General features: G+C 39.6%; 2 protein-coding genes across 4 annotated transcripts; one reads left to right on the top strand and one right to left on the bottom strand.

The window, feature by feature from the left end:
- Positions 1–81: 81 nt before the first annotated feature.
- Positions 82–6,170, bottom strand: gabpa (GA binding protein transcription factor subunit alpha). Of its 3 annotated transcripts, none has more exons than XM_034232444.1 (10): positions 6,056–6,170; positions 3,694–3,792; positions 3,449–3,593; positions 3,202–3,286; positions 2,865–3,086; positions 2,576–2,770; positions 2,362–2,418; positions 2,063–2,188; positions 1,590–1,782; positions 82–837 (listed from the first exon to the last, which is right to left on the bottom strand). In XM_034232444.1, the coding sequence occupies exons 2-10, from the start codon at positions 3,768–3,770 to the stop codon at positions 615–617; spliced, it is 1,323 nt and encodes a 440-aa protein (XP_034088335.1). In that variant the 5' UTR covers positions 3,771–3,792; positions 6,056–6,170; the 3' UTR covers positions 82–614. The 3 variants fall into 3 exon arrangements, with proteins under 3 accessions (XP_034088335.1, XP_034088334.1, XP_034088337.1); XM_034232443.1 differs by lacking the exon at positions 6,056–6,170 and adding an exon at positions 5,672–5,958 and having other exon boundaries at positions 3,694–3,793; XM_034232446.1 differs by lacking the exon at positions 6,056–6,170 and adding an exon at positions 4,848–5,445 and having other exon boundaries at positions 3,694–3,793.
- A 2,052-nt stretch (positions 6,171–8,222) lies between these two features.
- u2af1 (U2 small nuclear RNA auxiliary factor 1) lies at positions 8,223–16,048 on the top strand. Its single transcript, XM_034232447.1, has 8 exons — positions 8,223–8,359; positions 9,518–9,605; positions 9,875–9,941; positions 10,271–10,320; positions 10,664–10,762; positions 13,232–13,365; positions 15,311–15,403; positions 15,502–16,048. Exons 1-8 carry the CDS (start codon positions 8,316–8,318, stop codon positions 15,701–15,703), a joined length of 777 nt encoding a protein of 258 aa, XP_034088338.1. The 5' UTR covers positions 8,223–8,315; the 3' UTR covers positions 15,704–16,048.

The raw sequence follows: 16,048 nt of genomic DNA, 5'->3' as shown, positions 1-16,048 counted from the left end.
TGTTTGTCATTTTAAGTTCCTTACTATGATTTATACAGAATATTTAATAAGTTCAGAGATGAAAAGACTGAATCACAGACATTAAGAAAAATGCTCGCCACTTTATTCCCTCTAGTGGACAAAAAAGGGTCCAACAATTTAGGGAACAAACACTAAATAAAATACAAAGCAGGTCCTCTATAAATGGAAAATATGAAAATACACTTGTCCTGGTGGCTATCAAAAACATGAAGTACCGGTATATACAGTGGAAATGATTCTAAACTACAGACAAGGGACTCATACACAAAGTCCATATCTCATTCACTCACTCAAGCATTCGGTCACATGCACGCAGCAAAACTCCATCACACAGACACCTGCCTCCTCATCCTGAACACATCTCTTGGTTAAAGGTAAAGAAAGGATAAAAAAATGTCATTTCATTTTTACCGCCTCAGACTCACTTCAAACTGTAAAGATAATGACAAAGTTGTTAATCCACAATGATCAGCCTTGCATTTTTGTGCCTGATAAACACAGTTGTATCAAAAAAAGAATAAAGTTGATTTGATTTCCAATCAGCGCTGGAGAGCAAACTTTGGCGGCAGGAGAGCGTTTTCACGTGTCCTGCTTCAACTGTCTTTGTCTAGTGCGGTGGTGGCCAGCGTCACCGTGGTGATGGGCTGACCGATGCCGTGCATCTGCATGCGGGCCAATTTTTTCTGTTCACACTCGGTCACCAGGTTGTTGAGGTCAGCAGCACTGTAGCCAATCAGAGTTCTCAGGTCGCACACAAACTTGTAGACGAAGCGCTTGCCCTGCACCTTGCTGATCATGTCCCCGTCGTAGTAATACCTGAGAGAGAGAATGAGCGTTAGAAAACTGCCTGAAAGGAGCCCAAATAAAATCCTGCAACTTAAGTATTTTACCACATGGAATTAAATTATTTCTTGTTATCTAATATCACCATATTTGTTTTGGAGCAATCCACCATGACAGATTTTATACATTAATGATGTACTTCTCAGTTGTATATTTTCTGTGTTTGGCTGCATCTAAATTAAACTTGTGAGCCTGTGGTTACGACGTGTGAAGTGAGAGATGAGAAAACCGCAGCTAGGCAATGGCAATATCGACTGATTAGTGTCGTTATCGGTGCCATCTAATATCTTACGAGGCTTACAATTCAGCTGTGGATAAAGTGATGCAGGAAATAGAAAGGCATAATGGTAGAGGAAGATAAGGCCATTAGGATTACCAACATTTTTCTCAGCCATTAAATTACCAAGAGAAACATTACAGTTACAAGTACAATATAACGACCACAAAGATAACTATATTGTCTTTTCTGATGTAAGCAAACACATCACAATTGTTAACTGTAAGCATTTTGAAAAGTGTAAATAACACAGAACTGCTGTAGGCCATGTCCACTTGTGGTAAACACAAAAGACAGAGTGCATCAAGCACAGGTGTTTAAAGAAAATATGCTTTTTGAGTTGCATTGTGGGAATTGAAGAATTACTACTAGGACCAAAGTCAGAACGTGCTGGACTCATTTTGACCAAAAGCTCTCCAACGTTATGGGAGTACAATACTAAACCAACCTGAGGGCTCTGCTGAGTTTCTCGTAGTTCATAGTAGGCTTGTTCTTGCGCTGGCCCCATTTCTGAGCCACCAGCTCCGGCTGGTTGAGTTTGAACTCGCCCTCTTCGCCCACCCAGGAGATGCAGTCTCTTGCATCCTTGTCTGTCAGCAGCTCTAACAGGAACTGCCACAACTGGATCTGACCGTTGTTGCCTGGCACCAAAGAAACAGAGCATTCAGTGTAAAATACCAGTCACAAAAATCACATGAAATAATAGATTATTCTGCCAATTTATGTAAAGTTCCACATCTGTATAGACCTGGCCAACAATACCGACAGATTGACAGCTTTGTAAAAATACAGTATATGGTATAACTCTGGTAAACAAACCCTCCTCTCAGTCTTTTTAGTACTTTAAGGTTGTGTGTCTAAAAAAAGTATGTAACCTGCTTAGATTTAAATGACACATCAACATCATGAGTTATGAATTACCTGTGCGGTTGCCCGGTGAGCTTCGCTCCTCTCCTCCTGAAATACGCGGTGTTCTGGGGCCACGGCTCTGCTTCATCACCTTTATGGTAGTGGGTGTGCTTAATTGTGTTGGGATTATCTGTACGGCTGAAGACACAGACGGAAAGTTGATGATAACCAGAATATTAATGTTCAGGAAAAACTGCTAGTGTCCATTACAATGTAAGTAGAGCTTTTCCTTCTGCAAGAAAGAGATCATTCCTCCCCTAATGTGCTAGCTTTGTTAGTTTTTTCAATCACACTTTCAATAAACCACTTACGCTGATCAATGGTGACAGTAGCGTCCCCACCCGACTGGTCCTGACTTGCCAACACATCTGAAATAAATACAAGGCATTAGTACTGACACATTTATTAGGCTATGATTTCTGTCCCAGGTATAAACAAGGTGGGACTTGTACTTCCATTACATCTGGTGACCCCTTAAAACACAAACTTTACGCTACAAAAACATGTAATAACTATTTAACTTACATTTGCGCAGCAGCTCCAGGTGACTCCAGAGTATCTCTCCGTTGGGAACTTTCTGAAGGAACTCTTCCTGGCTGAAGAAGCAGAGATCTCGACCTGGAATGTGAATGCTTCCAATTTCCATCTCATCGATGTTGAACTCCTTCATTACCCACACTGCCCAGTGGATCACCTGGTCAGCAGACCAGAGCACAGGATCTGGGGAAGGAGAGGAGGAAACATCAAACACCATGTTCACCACGTTAAATATGTTTCTTCCCACAATAAAGCGTCTTATTTAAGTGATTCTCACCATATGGTATGCCCAGGCGAACCTGCTCTTTTCGGTATCCTTCCAGTGCTGCAGCCCAGCGTGTAACCTGCTCCGAGGTCTCATCAGAGAGGCCAGATCGCTCCACAGCAATGAGTTGACCCTCCTCTACCATCGTTCCATCCTCTCCCGCATCTGGGTCAATAACCACTTCTACTGTTTCTACCGGCTTCACAATTTCCAAAATGTTCAACTTCTCCTCTCCTGGACAAGGGAAATAAAACAAATAGGTGAGTTGGGTTTGGTGTATCCAAAGTTTGGATATCAAAAGTAATTCAAAGCTTTATATTATCTGATATTTAAAGCATCATCCGAGTACCTGGTTTGGTTATTATCTGCAGGCTGAGCTGCACGGTGCCATCGGTTTTTACACCCTGGTCAAAGAGGCTGTGGTCAGGGTGAAGCTAAAAGGAAGAACACAACAGATAAGCTTTAAAAAAAGAAGCAACACTTAGCAGTTCAAAGGACTACTATAAGATCAATATTACATGACTATTGTGTTAGCAGCAAAAACGTTATCGAATCATAGAGAGATCTTAATATGTTGTATTTATCTAAATTCTTACCTGAATGTCCTGCAAGCAGATCTCATACGGATCCAGTGATATCTGGATGCGGGGCTCCAAAAGCTTCTTCAAATTGCCAATGGGCTCATTGATGTCAATATCTTGTTGAATTAGATCTGACGCAGTAATGGTCTGCTCCTCAACACTACATGTACAAGAGGGGGGGGGGGGGGGGGGGGGGGATTAGTGTTTTATTTGCTTCATGTGTAAGAGTATGCCATTCAAATTATCCTCTTCCTGCTTACCCTTCCTCCAGGCATGCCTGCTTCTCCTGCTCATCTATCTCGATCTCTATCATTTCTTCAGGTTCACCTTTAGACATTATGTTCTACGCAGAGAAAAAACCTGTAGGAAATTTAAATAAAGGTTGCGTTACTAATGCTTAGATACACTACATACTATAGCACACCATAATTAAACACACATTCACAACAGGTCAATGATGATGTCTTCAACATATGCAATACAAAGAAATAAAGAAAAGTGTCACATTTCAAATGGCACTAAATGTTATTTGGGAGGGTTAGACTGTGACTACCAACTCAAGATCCTGGCAGACCTCATGCTGAATGAACATACTATATTTTGAGAGTCCAAAATTGTAATCTATACAGCAGGGTTCGCAAGAACAGTTTGAATGTTGGAAATGAATGCAGACTACTTTCATATATTTCGGTGCTGCCCTCTAAACAATTCATATTTGCAAGAGATTCAATTAACCCTTTTTCTTAACACTACATATTGATTGATAAATCAAAACTACTGGGAAAATGGACAACATACTTAGGGGATATGACCTACTGTTTTATATTGTTCCATGCTCACGGCTTGTAGCACTTCGGGATTTGAACTCAAATATGAAGTACATTATAAATGAAACCCATTATTATTATTATTACTGTAGTTGATCAATGTTTTGGTACATACAATCTGTTGTACTATTCTTTTTTTCTCTTTAACTTGAAACTACCAATGAAAAACATTGCAATAAGAAATGGTAACCATGCATAATAGTTGTTTTACCTAATGCTATAAATATTGAATTATATATAGAACCTTTATTTAGCCAGGAAAATCAATTAAGAACACATTCTTATTTTCAATGATGACCTGAATACATACAGTACCTACGTATTCAGGTCATCAATAAGAATGTGTTCTTAATTGATTTTCCTGGCTAAATAAAGGTTCTATATATAATTCAATATTTATAGCATTAGGTAAAACAACTATTATGCATGGTTACCATTTCTTATTACTTACATACATACATACATACATACATACATACATACATACATACATACATACATACATACATACATACATACATACATACATACATACATACATACATACATACATACATACATACATACATACATACATACATACATACATACATTCTGTAATTGGAAGGTTTGTGAGCACAAACAACTAAAAGTGCATACAAAAAGTTAAAAATAATTGAGGTTTCGATACGTGAGAATATTCCGGCTGAAGTGTGTATTTACGTGGTGCTGGCTAAAGTTTTTTGGGGGGGGGGGGTTCTACTATAGAGGCCTCTCAGCCTCGACTCCTCATTGTCCGCCTACAACAGTTCACTGACTGCTAACGTTAGCTAACTCGAGGGCGAGGCATTGGTTTCTAAAGGCCAACTGGTAGGCCATTAGTTACATTAGGTGTTACCACGTATAACTACACATAATGAACAAATGTTGAAAAATCACATAAAAGTTAAATGTATACACCAGGCTACACGTGTCGACACGCTGAAGCTTGAATACAGTGAGCCGAGTTAGCTACTATTTTGCACGCGAATGCAGCACGGGGCGAGGCTGCCGTTACACAACCATTGCTCCCAACGTGAGAAACAGCCGTTAAAATACCACTGGAACACATCGCGCTTCATAACCGTAACAAATCGTTGTTAAATCCCACTTTAACTCTGCATGTAGAAAAGTTTTAAAAAACGGAAATAGAATAAACGGAAACAAAACAGCATAGGGCAAATGGAAAGGAGCCGGAAATCCTGGCTAAGGTTTACAGCGTTACAAGACTTCCGAGAGCAGCCGCCATAAATGCGACACGAGCTTCAGGAGAAAAGAGCAGCAGCGGTGTTGCTATGACACCTAAACATCGTGCAGTTACATACTGACTGCAACAATACGGAGAAGTACGAACTAAAAAAACAGTTGTAATCGTTTCTGGATGTATACGCACTGTGTTTGAGGCTGGACGACGATCAGAGGCGCGGCAGCAGTCTCTCCTCTTCACTGCAGATAGCAACCCGGCTAACACTAAACTGGTACAACAGAGATTGTCTTAAACTATACTCCGGCTGTTTTAATCTTCCATATGCAGAAATGGCACAAGTAGAAGCGTTGGCCTAGCTTCAAGTTGGCTAATGCTCTGTGAGTGTGTTTTTATGACTGCCTGAAGGTAGGCGGCCTCTTCCTACTAGGCTAGGAAATAAACAACAGCTAGCAGGCTAGTAAGCCACAAAATAGCGGGAAGAGTCTAAAGCACGGCAAACAGACCCCTTCACATGGCTGCGATTTAGTACATTTTCTCTTAAATAAGCAGCGCAATCTGCGAGATATCCATACCTGTGAAAATGCAGGCCTTGAGAGATGTTTGATTGTGTTCAACTGTAGTAGATAGGCAGCCAAATTTCACACAGTCGAGTCGTATCATGCAAGTTTTTGGTCAACACACTCTGGGGAGGGGCGGAGACTAACTGGCAAGACAGTTACCCTACACTTTTATGGAAAATACAAAATGTGACTAGTGTTTACTTGTGTGACGTTTCCATAGTTTGGGGTTCTCTCTACAAATGTGTGTCCAGCATAATGTTTTAATAACAACGTTTTTTTTCCCATCAGCTTTGAATTTCATGTTAGTGGTCCATTTAAATTGACAACACACTTTCCAGTTCTTCAACAATATTATTCCCATCAGGCTTTATTGTCATATGCACAATAGCTACAGTGTGGTTATGGTAATAGATAAGGGAAAATAAATGTCACAAACCCAATACAAATAGTGCAAGATGATGTTGCGAGACCAATGTGCAAGAAATGCAGGAGAAGTTAATTATATACATGTCAAGTAAAAAACAACAAGCTAAATGTTGCATAGGTCTCTATGCATGTAAATAGCATAAGATACACAAGAACAGAATGTAAAATGAGATACTGTACAGTGGAATAAATACTGATTGTTGTAGTAATAAATACATTTGTGAGAGACTGAAATGCAGTGAATCCTCAATTGGCTAAAGTCATATTTATGTTGAACTTCTTTGTGTTTCCTGCAGACTGTTAACGTTAAAGAAAGCATTAGGTATGATTACAAGCAAAATATGAGTAGGCTTTGGGCGGTGATAGCCCACTATGCGATACTGGGGCAAAGATGAGCTCTCTATTTAGCCTCACTCTGCACACATTTGGTCACGGTCACACAAACAAATGTTTTCCTGTTTGAAAAAGTGTGCACCATGTAAGCACAACATTTTAAATGTATTTTGACACAGGCCCCCTTGACAAAATCTCAATACAGGAGCCACATTAATTGTGAGGCCCCTAACAATTCAGTACCTGGTCCCTTGGGGGCTAGGGGATTTGGAGTCCAACTTTATTTTTGAAATATACAAATGTTCCTTAATATACAGTATCATGACTCTTGTATCTGTTGAATGTTATGTTTGTTTCATGTTAGTTAATCTTATTAATCTAGTTACATATTATATAAAGCTAGTGTCTCTAGGTGTGCTGATGATGGTTTTCTTTTTGTGGATGATTTGTAGTCAGGACTTTACTTTTTATAAATTGTTCCTAAATAAAGTGTAACAGATAGTTTAACTAATAAATGTATCTTGATAAAAAAAAATTGGTCATGTTTCCATTTTTAAAATCTATGGCCTTGTTTTTGTATGTCTTATGTTCATGTCTTCCATAATGATGCTTCCCTCCCTGGAGATCACAAGGATGTATGTTATAACATCTTTATGAAATAATATCATTACATTTAAATATCCATAATATTGAAAGTTGTTGCTTTAATGAGCAGGTGGTATTGCACACTCACTTTTACTGTAAGTCCCTCAAGTTCTCAGCAACACCAATATATAAGGGTGCCACTCCCTTAAAAAGACCCCTACATTCAAAGGGATCTCGTAGCCTACCTTACCTTCTAATGCATATTAGAAGGTAAGGTAACAAATAATTTGTTGTCATGTATTATATATATATATGTATTATATATACATGACAACAAATTATTTAAGAGGTAAAATATTTAATGATTCTAAAAATTCAACAAAAGAGGACTTTAAAGTGTGGAAAAAGCTTTTGTTTCGAAAAGCACTGTCGACACGGAAGTGAGTGAAATGACACATGTCCGGTGTGCGCGCTGGCCTTCAAAATAAAGTCCATCAGGTTTAAGTTTTGATTTCTAAACTACCTTATCAGTCGAGAAGTCTGCACAAAAAAGACAATCTGCATTATTATTTTTAAAATAATTGTATTTCATTATAATAGTAAGGATAGTGGTAAATCGATATTCTTCATGATGCAGTTTATAGTTAATGCATGTTATGCTTTTCTCAGCGAAACATAGACCGATGAAGCCTAATTACTAGCTAGCTACCATAAATAAATCCAACGAATTGATAAACAGGATAAGATAACATTACAATGACCACGTGTAATGAATACACCTTTGCATATTTCAATAATTTGAACAACTTTTGTGGGGGGAAAACACATTTTCTGCACAGTTATACGTGTGGAGACATTTACTCTGAAGGAGGAGGACGGAAGCCTTGACGCTGCTGCTGCTGCTGGTTGAGCGCAGGCTAGCCAAGATGGCGGAATACTTGGCGTCCATTTTTGGGACAGAGAAAGATAAGTAAGTATTTATCTGTTATTTGGTCACTGTTAAGCAATGTGTTCAATAATCACTTCTTGCACCTGCTTTGACGACTAATAATGTATACAGCAGCGTTTGTAGACTCTAGCTGGACACGTTTCACCGGCTCTAACAACTAGCAGCTAGGCTAAATGCTAGCACGCTGGCTAGCGTTTGTAAAATACCGCGCCGCGACTGTTAGCCAACATCTGGCTTCTGCTGAGCCTTTCTGGGATGGTTAGAATAAAACGATTACAACGAGTTTGTTTTTGTGAATACAAATCTCTTAACCAATACACTAACTACTCCCTTCTATTGGAGTTGGCTAATGATACTTAGGTACTTAAGGAAACTCATAAGAAGCCTTTGTTACAGTAGGTCATACCCGGATAGTCATTATCCAACATTAAACAAGCTAATCACAATTGTATCGAAATAACAAATTGCACCAAACGCCATAGCATTTAATTGCACAGTGTTCCTTTTTGTTTTTGTTTGCAGATATTACGCCAAATCACAAGTTACGTTAATGAATGGGTGCAAGTGTATCTCCCCCGCTTCACTATTCATTTCAGGATCTGTTTCTTCTAACAGATAGCTCTCCTTTAATCATATACGAAAGTTTAGAACAACTTAATTTAACCATGTCGGTCCAAAACAATATATTTTTTAATGAGTCCTGAACAAGATAGGACCTGTGGAACATTTCAAACTACATACACGCGTAAATTCAAACGTAGCCTACATCAGCAACCCACAAAATGAAAATATCGTATTTAATCATATTTTGGGTATTTTTATTTGGGTACCTCTGTGACCAAAATATGCATGTTTTCCTAGTTAAACTCAGCTAAAGAACTAGTCGGTTTTTATTACAAAGTAGTTTCACATATACACAGAAAGAAGAATACACACTGATAGACCTGAAACTAGCAGATTCATTGGTAAATATACAAGGGGCTGGTAGATTTGCTTTTCTTACCAGCTAAAAAACTCAAGGATAATCCCTTAACTGGCAGGTCAAATGTGATAATATGCTTGCTATTTAGCCTGTGGACAAGAAACCCAAGCCACATAACCTTTAGCAAACATGGAGGCAGGTTAATGAGAATGCTTTTATGTTTACCTCATCTGTATTTATTGTGTCTTTCTCCCTAGGGTCAACTGCTCGTTTTATTTTAAAATTGGTGCCTGCCGACATGGCGACCGCTGCTCCAGATTACACAATAAACCAACATTCAGCCAGGTAAGATTATTTATTAATTTTTATTTCAAAGTATTGTTATGATAAAAATGATACAGAGACCAGAGCAAACTTTTATTTCTCGTGTCTTGTGTATATAATAGGAGCTATAAGATTGTCTAAGTTTTAACTGTGACTCACACATCTTATTTGTCAGTTTTCTATGCTGTTGACACATTTTGTGATCGTTACTAGAAAATAAACACAACAGTTTAATACCCAGCCCCTATCTAAACAAATTGTTCCAATCATTTTTATTTTTTCTGTTTCAGACAATTGCCCTCCTGAACATTTACAGGAACCCTCAGAACAGTGCCCAGTCTGCTGATGGCCTCACCTGTAAGTGTTTCTCTGGATTTTCAAGCCAATTCTTGAAAAGCAAGAGCATGTTTTTATAAAGTGTTCACAACAATTGTTTCTTTCATCTTATCGATATTTTTATGATAAATAAAGTGAAAGAAAGGCCAACAGTCTTTGAGGGTTGTTCAGGTGGAAGTCCTATGATCCGATGTCAGCATTTTGAGTGGCTGAAACTACTTCATGCAGGCTTTTCATTGTTGCATGACAAATGTATTTGTTGAATCACTGGCATTGAAAAGAAAGGACATAATATATCTGTTTTGTTTGGTTTTCCTGTTTTTTTTGTATTTTCTTTTTATAACCACAAGGTGCCATCAGTGATATGGAGATGCAGGAGCACTATGATGAGTTTTTTGAGGTAAGTTCTGAATATTTTCCTCAAACCCCAACCACACCACTGTGTAGCTGATACATTCTCTTTGAGGAAATGATTCAACAAACCTTGTTTTTAAAATGGGTTACACCTTTTACAGTATGTTGTTAAAAAATACATACATCAAGTATCACATTATGGCGGCTGTACTATTTTTGCGTAAACAGACCCAACTATCTCTTTATATATTACATTTGTAGCGGTCATAAGGTAGAAACAAAATAAGAATGATTCAACAATCATTCTATTACTTTTCTGGACTGAAAATCAACAATGTAACTACTACTCATGATCATCTATGTCATTGTTGTCTTTCTTAACCTTACAGGAGGTCTTCACAGAGATGGAGGAAAAGTATGGAGAGGTGGAGGAAATGAACGTGTGTGACAACCTCGGTGACCACCTAGTTGGAAATGTGTATGTCAAGGTGAGCATCGGTTCTAAAAACTACATATATTACCACTGCTTTAATACCAGTGATGCAAATTAGTCGCTTTTCGGCGCCTCCCGCTTTTTTAACGCTGATTTGGACGACTTGTGTAATTCGTGGAGAACCGAAGAGTTTTCGTTTTGGGGGGGTCCGACTGACGGACAACTTCTCACTTCAAAACATAGACTTTACTTGGGCGGGCAGCCCACGTAAAGTATATTAACGGCCGCCAAAGTATATTTTTGTATCCATCAGCGAGCACGATTAGTGGACAATGATCTCTCGCTCTACGCCTCCTGTACATGTTCGCTCTGATATCGCGTGAAGGGTCTGCTAACAAGCAACCAACAGAAGACAAACAGAGGAGTCACATGTTGTTGCACATCAGTCATGTGCAAATGCGGCGCACTTCTGCGCTGTAACCCCGCTGCGAGCCAGTGGCGGACTGGGACTAAAATTCAGCCCTGGAAACTAACCCAGTCCGGCCACATGAAATGTCAAATGTTAGAAATCCGCTGTTTATTATTTAAAGTTTTACGTCCGATTCGCTCCTTTTTCCCTCTCTGTACACAGCTCCAGTTTGGGCATTGGCCTGTCATCAGATTTCATTTTTAGTTGCTGCTGCCTGTAGCGGAAATTTAGTAAAAGTATTTTTGATGAAATACTCCAAATCTCCACCCTCCATAATTGCACTTGCTTCAGTTGCTTGCTACTTTTTAATGGCGGTGATGACAGTTACAGTACGAACTGAAGTTGATGCGATTTGATTGGATTGTGAGGCATGACGTGAGCCTCATCAGATTGGTCAATCCCTCCATTTTTTTTCACCAAGGGAAGCCAATTTCGGCTAGCCTCCTCTCGCAACAGAGTGCAATCTACTGTTTCACCATAACATCTAGAGGGGCGCTATTTCACTTATGTAAAATACTCAATGAGAGGGGGAGAGATGGGCCAGCAGAATAATTACCGAAACTAAACGAAGTGTTTTTATTTATTTATTAAAATTATAACTACAATCCAAAAAAACAGGGGAAGCCTGGCTTCCCTTGGCCTCCAGTAGAAAACGCTACTGAGTTCAAGGGATAATTCTCACCCACCTCTTGCTCTTGCCCTGCACTTGTATGTGCCAGTTGAGCTGGTTCTTCCAGCAGCTCAACTCTGTCCCTCATCATGAACGCAGGAGGCTGGCTGTATATCTGAACTCGCGCCCTCATCATTCTCTTCATCATCTTGCACTTGTTCTAAGCTGCTGCTGATAGTGCTTGTAGCAGCGCTGCTGCCAAAAAGGTCTGTCAATTTGCGACATTTATATGCATTTATATGCTTCACCTTTCTTTTCGTTTTCTTTGATTTGTATCCATGTTTTTTCATTCTCCCTGTCTGCCGCGGCGTCTAATCTAATCCCTTCTCTTCGTGTGGCCGGTGATTATTTGACAGATAAGAACCACACAACTGCATTAGCGGCCGCTGTCGCCCTCTGTCGGCCGTCAGCGCAACTTAAATTATGCCGTTAAACTATTTTTTTTAAAGGGCCGGCCGGCCGTCAACGGCCCTTGATGACTGGCCGTTCTGTGGTTCTCCAGATTCTACAGATGGCCAGTCCGCCCCTGCTGCGAGCCCCTTTGATACCAACGCGGTTCCAGGGCAGGTTCGGAGCTAGAGCCTGATAAGCACCGGTGACGTCATGACGCAGCAGCACCAGTCGGTTGCGTAAAGCAGTAGAAACAGTTTCGCAAGCAAAGATGAAGAAAAACTGAAGCCCTTAAAAGTCAAAAGTGTATAATATCTACCTGTAAATAATAATAAAAACCCTTGATTTATAACTTAACATCTCTGTCTCCTCTTGATCTGAGTATATTATAAAGAATAGCCAGTTAATTGAAGCATTATACAGTTCTGTTTTATGAGTGTTGAGAGCTGTATCCATAAATCTCTTAATTTTGCCCTAAAAGTGCAGCAGATTGATGCATTTAACTTCAATTTAAAGAAAAACAAATCTTCCCGGGGGAGCATGCCCCCAGACCCCCCTAGAGGAAGTGAAGGCCCCCCATAAATAAACAGGTTCATATGGATAGGATACTAGATAAGTTTGCACACTCATTATATATAATGATAATATATATGTTTCATTGCGGAGGACCCCCTGTTTTGTGTGTCCCCCACTTCTTAAACCAAAGTTACACCCTTGATAATATCTACCTGTAAATAATAATAAAAACCCTTAATTTATAACTTAACATCTTTGTCTCCTATTGATCTGAGTATATTATAAAGAATAGCCAGTTAATTTAAGCATTATAGCAAAGGCCTTTGTCAGATGGTATATTACGCTGTTTTTTTTCTGCTTCGAATAGTTCTCTCTTTTTTCACCATACCTGTGTTTGCATCACTGAATACCAAGGTCGTTAGCTTAGAAACAGAGACTGAGTTCTATCATCAACTACTCTCCGTCTGTCTCCTCTATAGTTCCGTTATGAAGAGGATGCGGAGAAGGCTGTGATAGACCTGAATAATCGGTGGTTTAATGGACAGCCCATCCATGCTGAGCTGTCTCCCGTAACAGACTTCAGAGAAGCCTGTTGTCGCCAATACGAGATGGGGTGAGTGCTATGTGATTGCATGTATCCTATTTAATGATTAACCAATATCAAGCATTCATACCTCATGGTTACCATTTTGATTATTTTACATCACAACAAGGAAGTAGGTGTCAGCTGCAGAATACAACTTTAAACATAATGTCTGGTCACTACTATATCCCTGAACCCACTTCCTGTTAACTTGCTTCTCATTTTTATATTTACCAAGTGTGTCAACATTTATCTTGTTTTATTTTAACTATAAACTGAAACATAATCTCTCAGGTATCCCCTTATACAATTCACATCACATTTGTTATATTAAATAGTAGGGCTGAACGATATACCGTGTCATGGCGATAACCGCGGTATGCGCATGCGCGGTATTCACACCGCAGGGACGTGCGGTTTTATTCATAAAAAAAAAAAAAATGCTAACGCACTTTAGCACAGAATTCAAAATAAAGATACCCTTATTACTTATCGAAACTGCACATACAATATATCCGATTAAAGCTGAGACTCCACAGATTATTTAAGTATAGTATCTAAGCGATCCGATCTCGCAACAGGGGAAGCAAACACAGACATCACAACACGTACCTTTTACGGAGCTTTTACGGGAGATCGTCTCACCGTAGCTGTCAATCTGATCAAAAGACGTGTTCAATGGCATTAAAACGAGAAAGAAAAAACGCGGCTGAATCGGTTGATCCATAGGTTGATAATGTATCTGTGGCTTTGAAGCAATTGTTTATAATCCATAATTCCATTTTTATGTAAAAATCGGATCACAAAAGTTAGCTGCTAATGGTAGCCACCTTGGTGGTATGCAGCTTCCGGTTTTGGCTACGCGTCGTCACTCTCACTCCTTATTTGTTCATGTGTTGGTGTGTGTAGAACTTCCCCTGATATTTGACCTTTTTAGACAGATTTAGCACCAAAAAAATCCTCTTTTGGGGCCATTTGGGTGGATATTCCATATCTCTGGCCCACCTTGCTGGATTTTGACATGTGACATCTCTTTCTGACCGTCAGAGCCAATGGAATCGAGGGGAAATCACACAGTCCTTATTTGGTAATGTGTGTGTGAGAGACTTCCGCATATCCAAGACCGGAAGCAGCAGCCACTCTGGTGGCTACCATTAGCAGCTAACTCTTGCTCTGCGATATTTACATAAAAATGGAATTATGGATTATAAATTAAATAATTTTTTTATACAGAGATGTTAAAAACCTATGGATTAACCGATTCAGCCGCGTTTTTTCTTTCTCGTTTTAATGCCATTGAACACGTCTTTTGATCAGATTGACAGCTACGGTGAGACATCTCCCCTCGAAGCTACGTAAAGGTACGTGTTGTGATGTCTGTGTTTGCTTCCCCTGTCCGAGTTCAGATCACTCAGTGATGATACTATATACCTAAATAATCTGTGGAACCTCAGCTTTAATCGGATATCTTGTAAGTGCAGCTACGATAAGTAATAATAAGGGTACTTTTATCTTGAGTTCTGTGCCAAAGTGCGTTAGCATTTTTCGCTCAGGGGTCATTTAGATGCTTCTTATGAGACTTGTGTTTTGTTTTGGTATAAAGTGGTTTGTATCGTCAGTTAGCTGAGATTATTTCCGTTAATCTGGTATAACACATTAATAGGTTCTTAAATATTACGATCCCCTGAGACACTGTCGTGAAAAAAAAAAGTAAAGTACCCGCCGGGACTTTGGGGTTTAACAGGTTAAAAAAACCGCAATATATACAGCAGGGGGAGGAAAAACCGCGATGTCAGTTTTTTTCAATACCGTGCAGCCCTATTAAATAGGCTCTCTTGACATTCAGAGCAGTGCAGCAGCTCGTCTTTCTGAAATAATTTCAAACAGATAACGTTATGTAGCAAATATTCTTAACATGATTTTATCTTCTTATACCTTACTGATATTTCTGCTACCCGTTGCCTTCTCTCCACAGGGAATGTACTCGTGGTGGCTTCTGTAACTTCATGCATCTGAAGCCCATCTCACGTGAACTCAGGAGGGAGCTCTATGGTCGTCGGAGGAAGGGGTACGAACACATCCAGTATTACATTGAGGCATTAAGTAAAAATGCATGCATAGTTGTTTGTGTGGCATTTTATAATAACTACTCCTTCTCTACCACAGCCGCCATAGGTCCAGGTCTCAATCGAGAGAGAGGCGATCTCGCTCAAGGGACAGAGGTCGAGGAGGAGGAGGTGGAGGAGGTGGTGGTGGAGGAGGTGGAGGAGGAGGTGGAGGAGGAGGTGGAGGAGGTGGTGGAGGAGGAGGTGGCCGTGACCGTGAGAGACGTCGCTCTAGAGACAGAGAGCGCTCAGGACGATTCTGAAGCAGCACCCGTGACTACTTGTCCCTCCCTCCCTCCCTGTATCCACCCCCGGTCTTTTTTTAAGTTTGTACCCATCCAGAACTATTCTAGGACTTATTAAAAGGTACCAGATTTTGAAGCTGTGACAGCATTGATGAACATGTTTTTTTCTTGATTTCTGAAAATGACTTTCACTTCCATTAAATTTAACATTTTTACTGATTATGACTGATTTGTGAATTGTACGTGTTATTGGATTGCATAAATGGTTTTCTAAAGCACCAGCTGCTCCAGATGGGATGCAGTACTAAATGTACACAATGACTATAATTGAAAGTAAATTGAATAAACTTGTTACATTGCTAA

The sequence above is a fragment of the Gymnodraco acuticeps genome, unplaced genomic scaffold, assembly GCF_902827175.1.
Source record: "Gymnodraco acuticeps unplaced genomic scaffold, fGymAcu1.1, whole genome shotgun sequence".
Classification (NCBI taxonomy): Eukaryota; Metazoa; Chordata; class Actinopteri; order Perciformes; family Bathydraconidae; genus Gymnodraco; species Gymnodraco acuticeps.
The sequence above is the reverse complement of the archived record's forward strand: the minus strand, read 5'-3'. Positions and strand labels throughout refer to the sequence as shown.

Excerpts from the sequence above, each read along its gene's own strand:
- gabpa (XM_034232444.1), bottom strand. The coding sequence starts at position 3,770 with ATGTCTAAAGGTGAACCTGAAGAAATGATAGAGATCGAGATAGATGAG. Across the intron at positions 3,087-3,201 it reads GCAGATAATAACCAAACCAG|GAGAGGAGAAGTTGAACATT; the intron begins GTACTCGGATGA and ends TCCCTTGTCCAG. Across the intron at positions 2,419-2,575 it reads CCTGGAGCTGCTGCGCAAAT|ATGTGTTGGCAAGTCAGGAC; the intron begins GTAAGTTAAATA and ends TATTTATTTCAG.
- u2af1 (XM_034232447.1), top strand. The coding sequence starts at position 8,316 with ATGGCGGAATACTTGGCGTCCATTTTTGGGACAGAGAAAGATAA. Across the intron at positions 9,606-9,874 it reads ATAAACCAACATTCAGCCAG|ACAATTGCCCTCCTGAACAT; the intron begins GTAAGATTATTT and ends TTTCTGTTTCAG. Across the intron at positions 15,404-15,501 it reads TATGGTCGTCGGAGGAAGGG|CCGCCATAGGTCCAGGTCTC; the intron begins GTACGAACACAT and ends TCTCTACCACAG.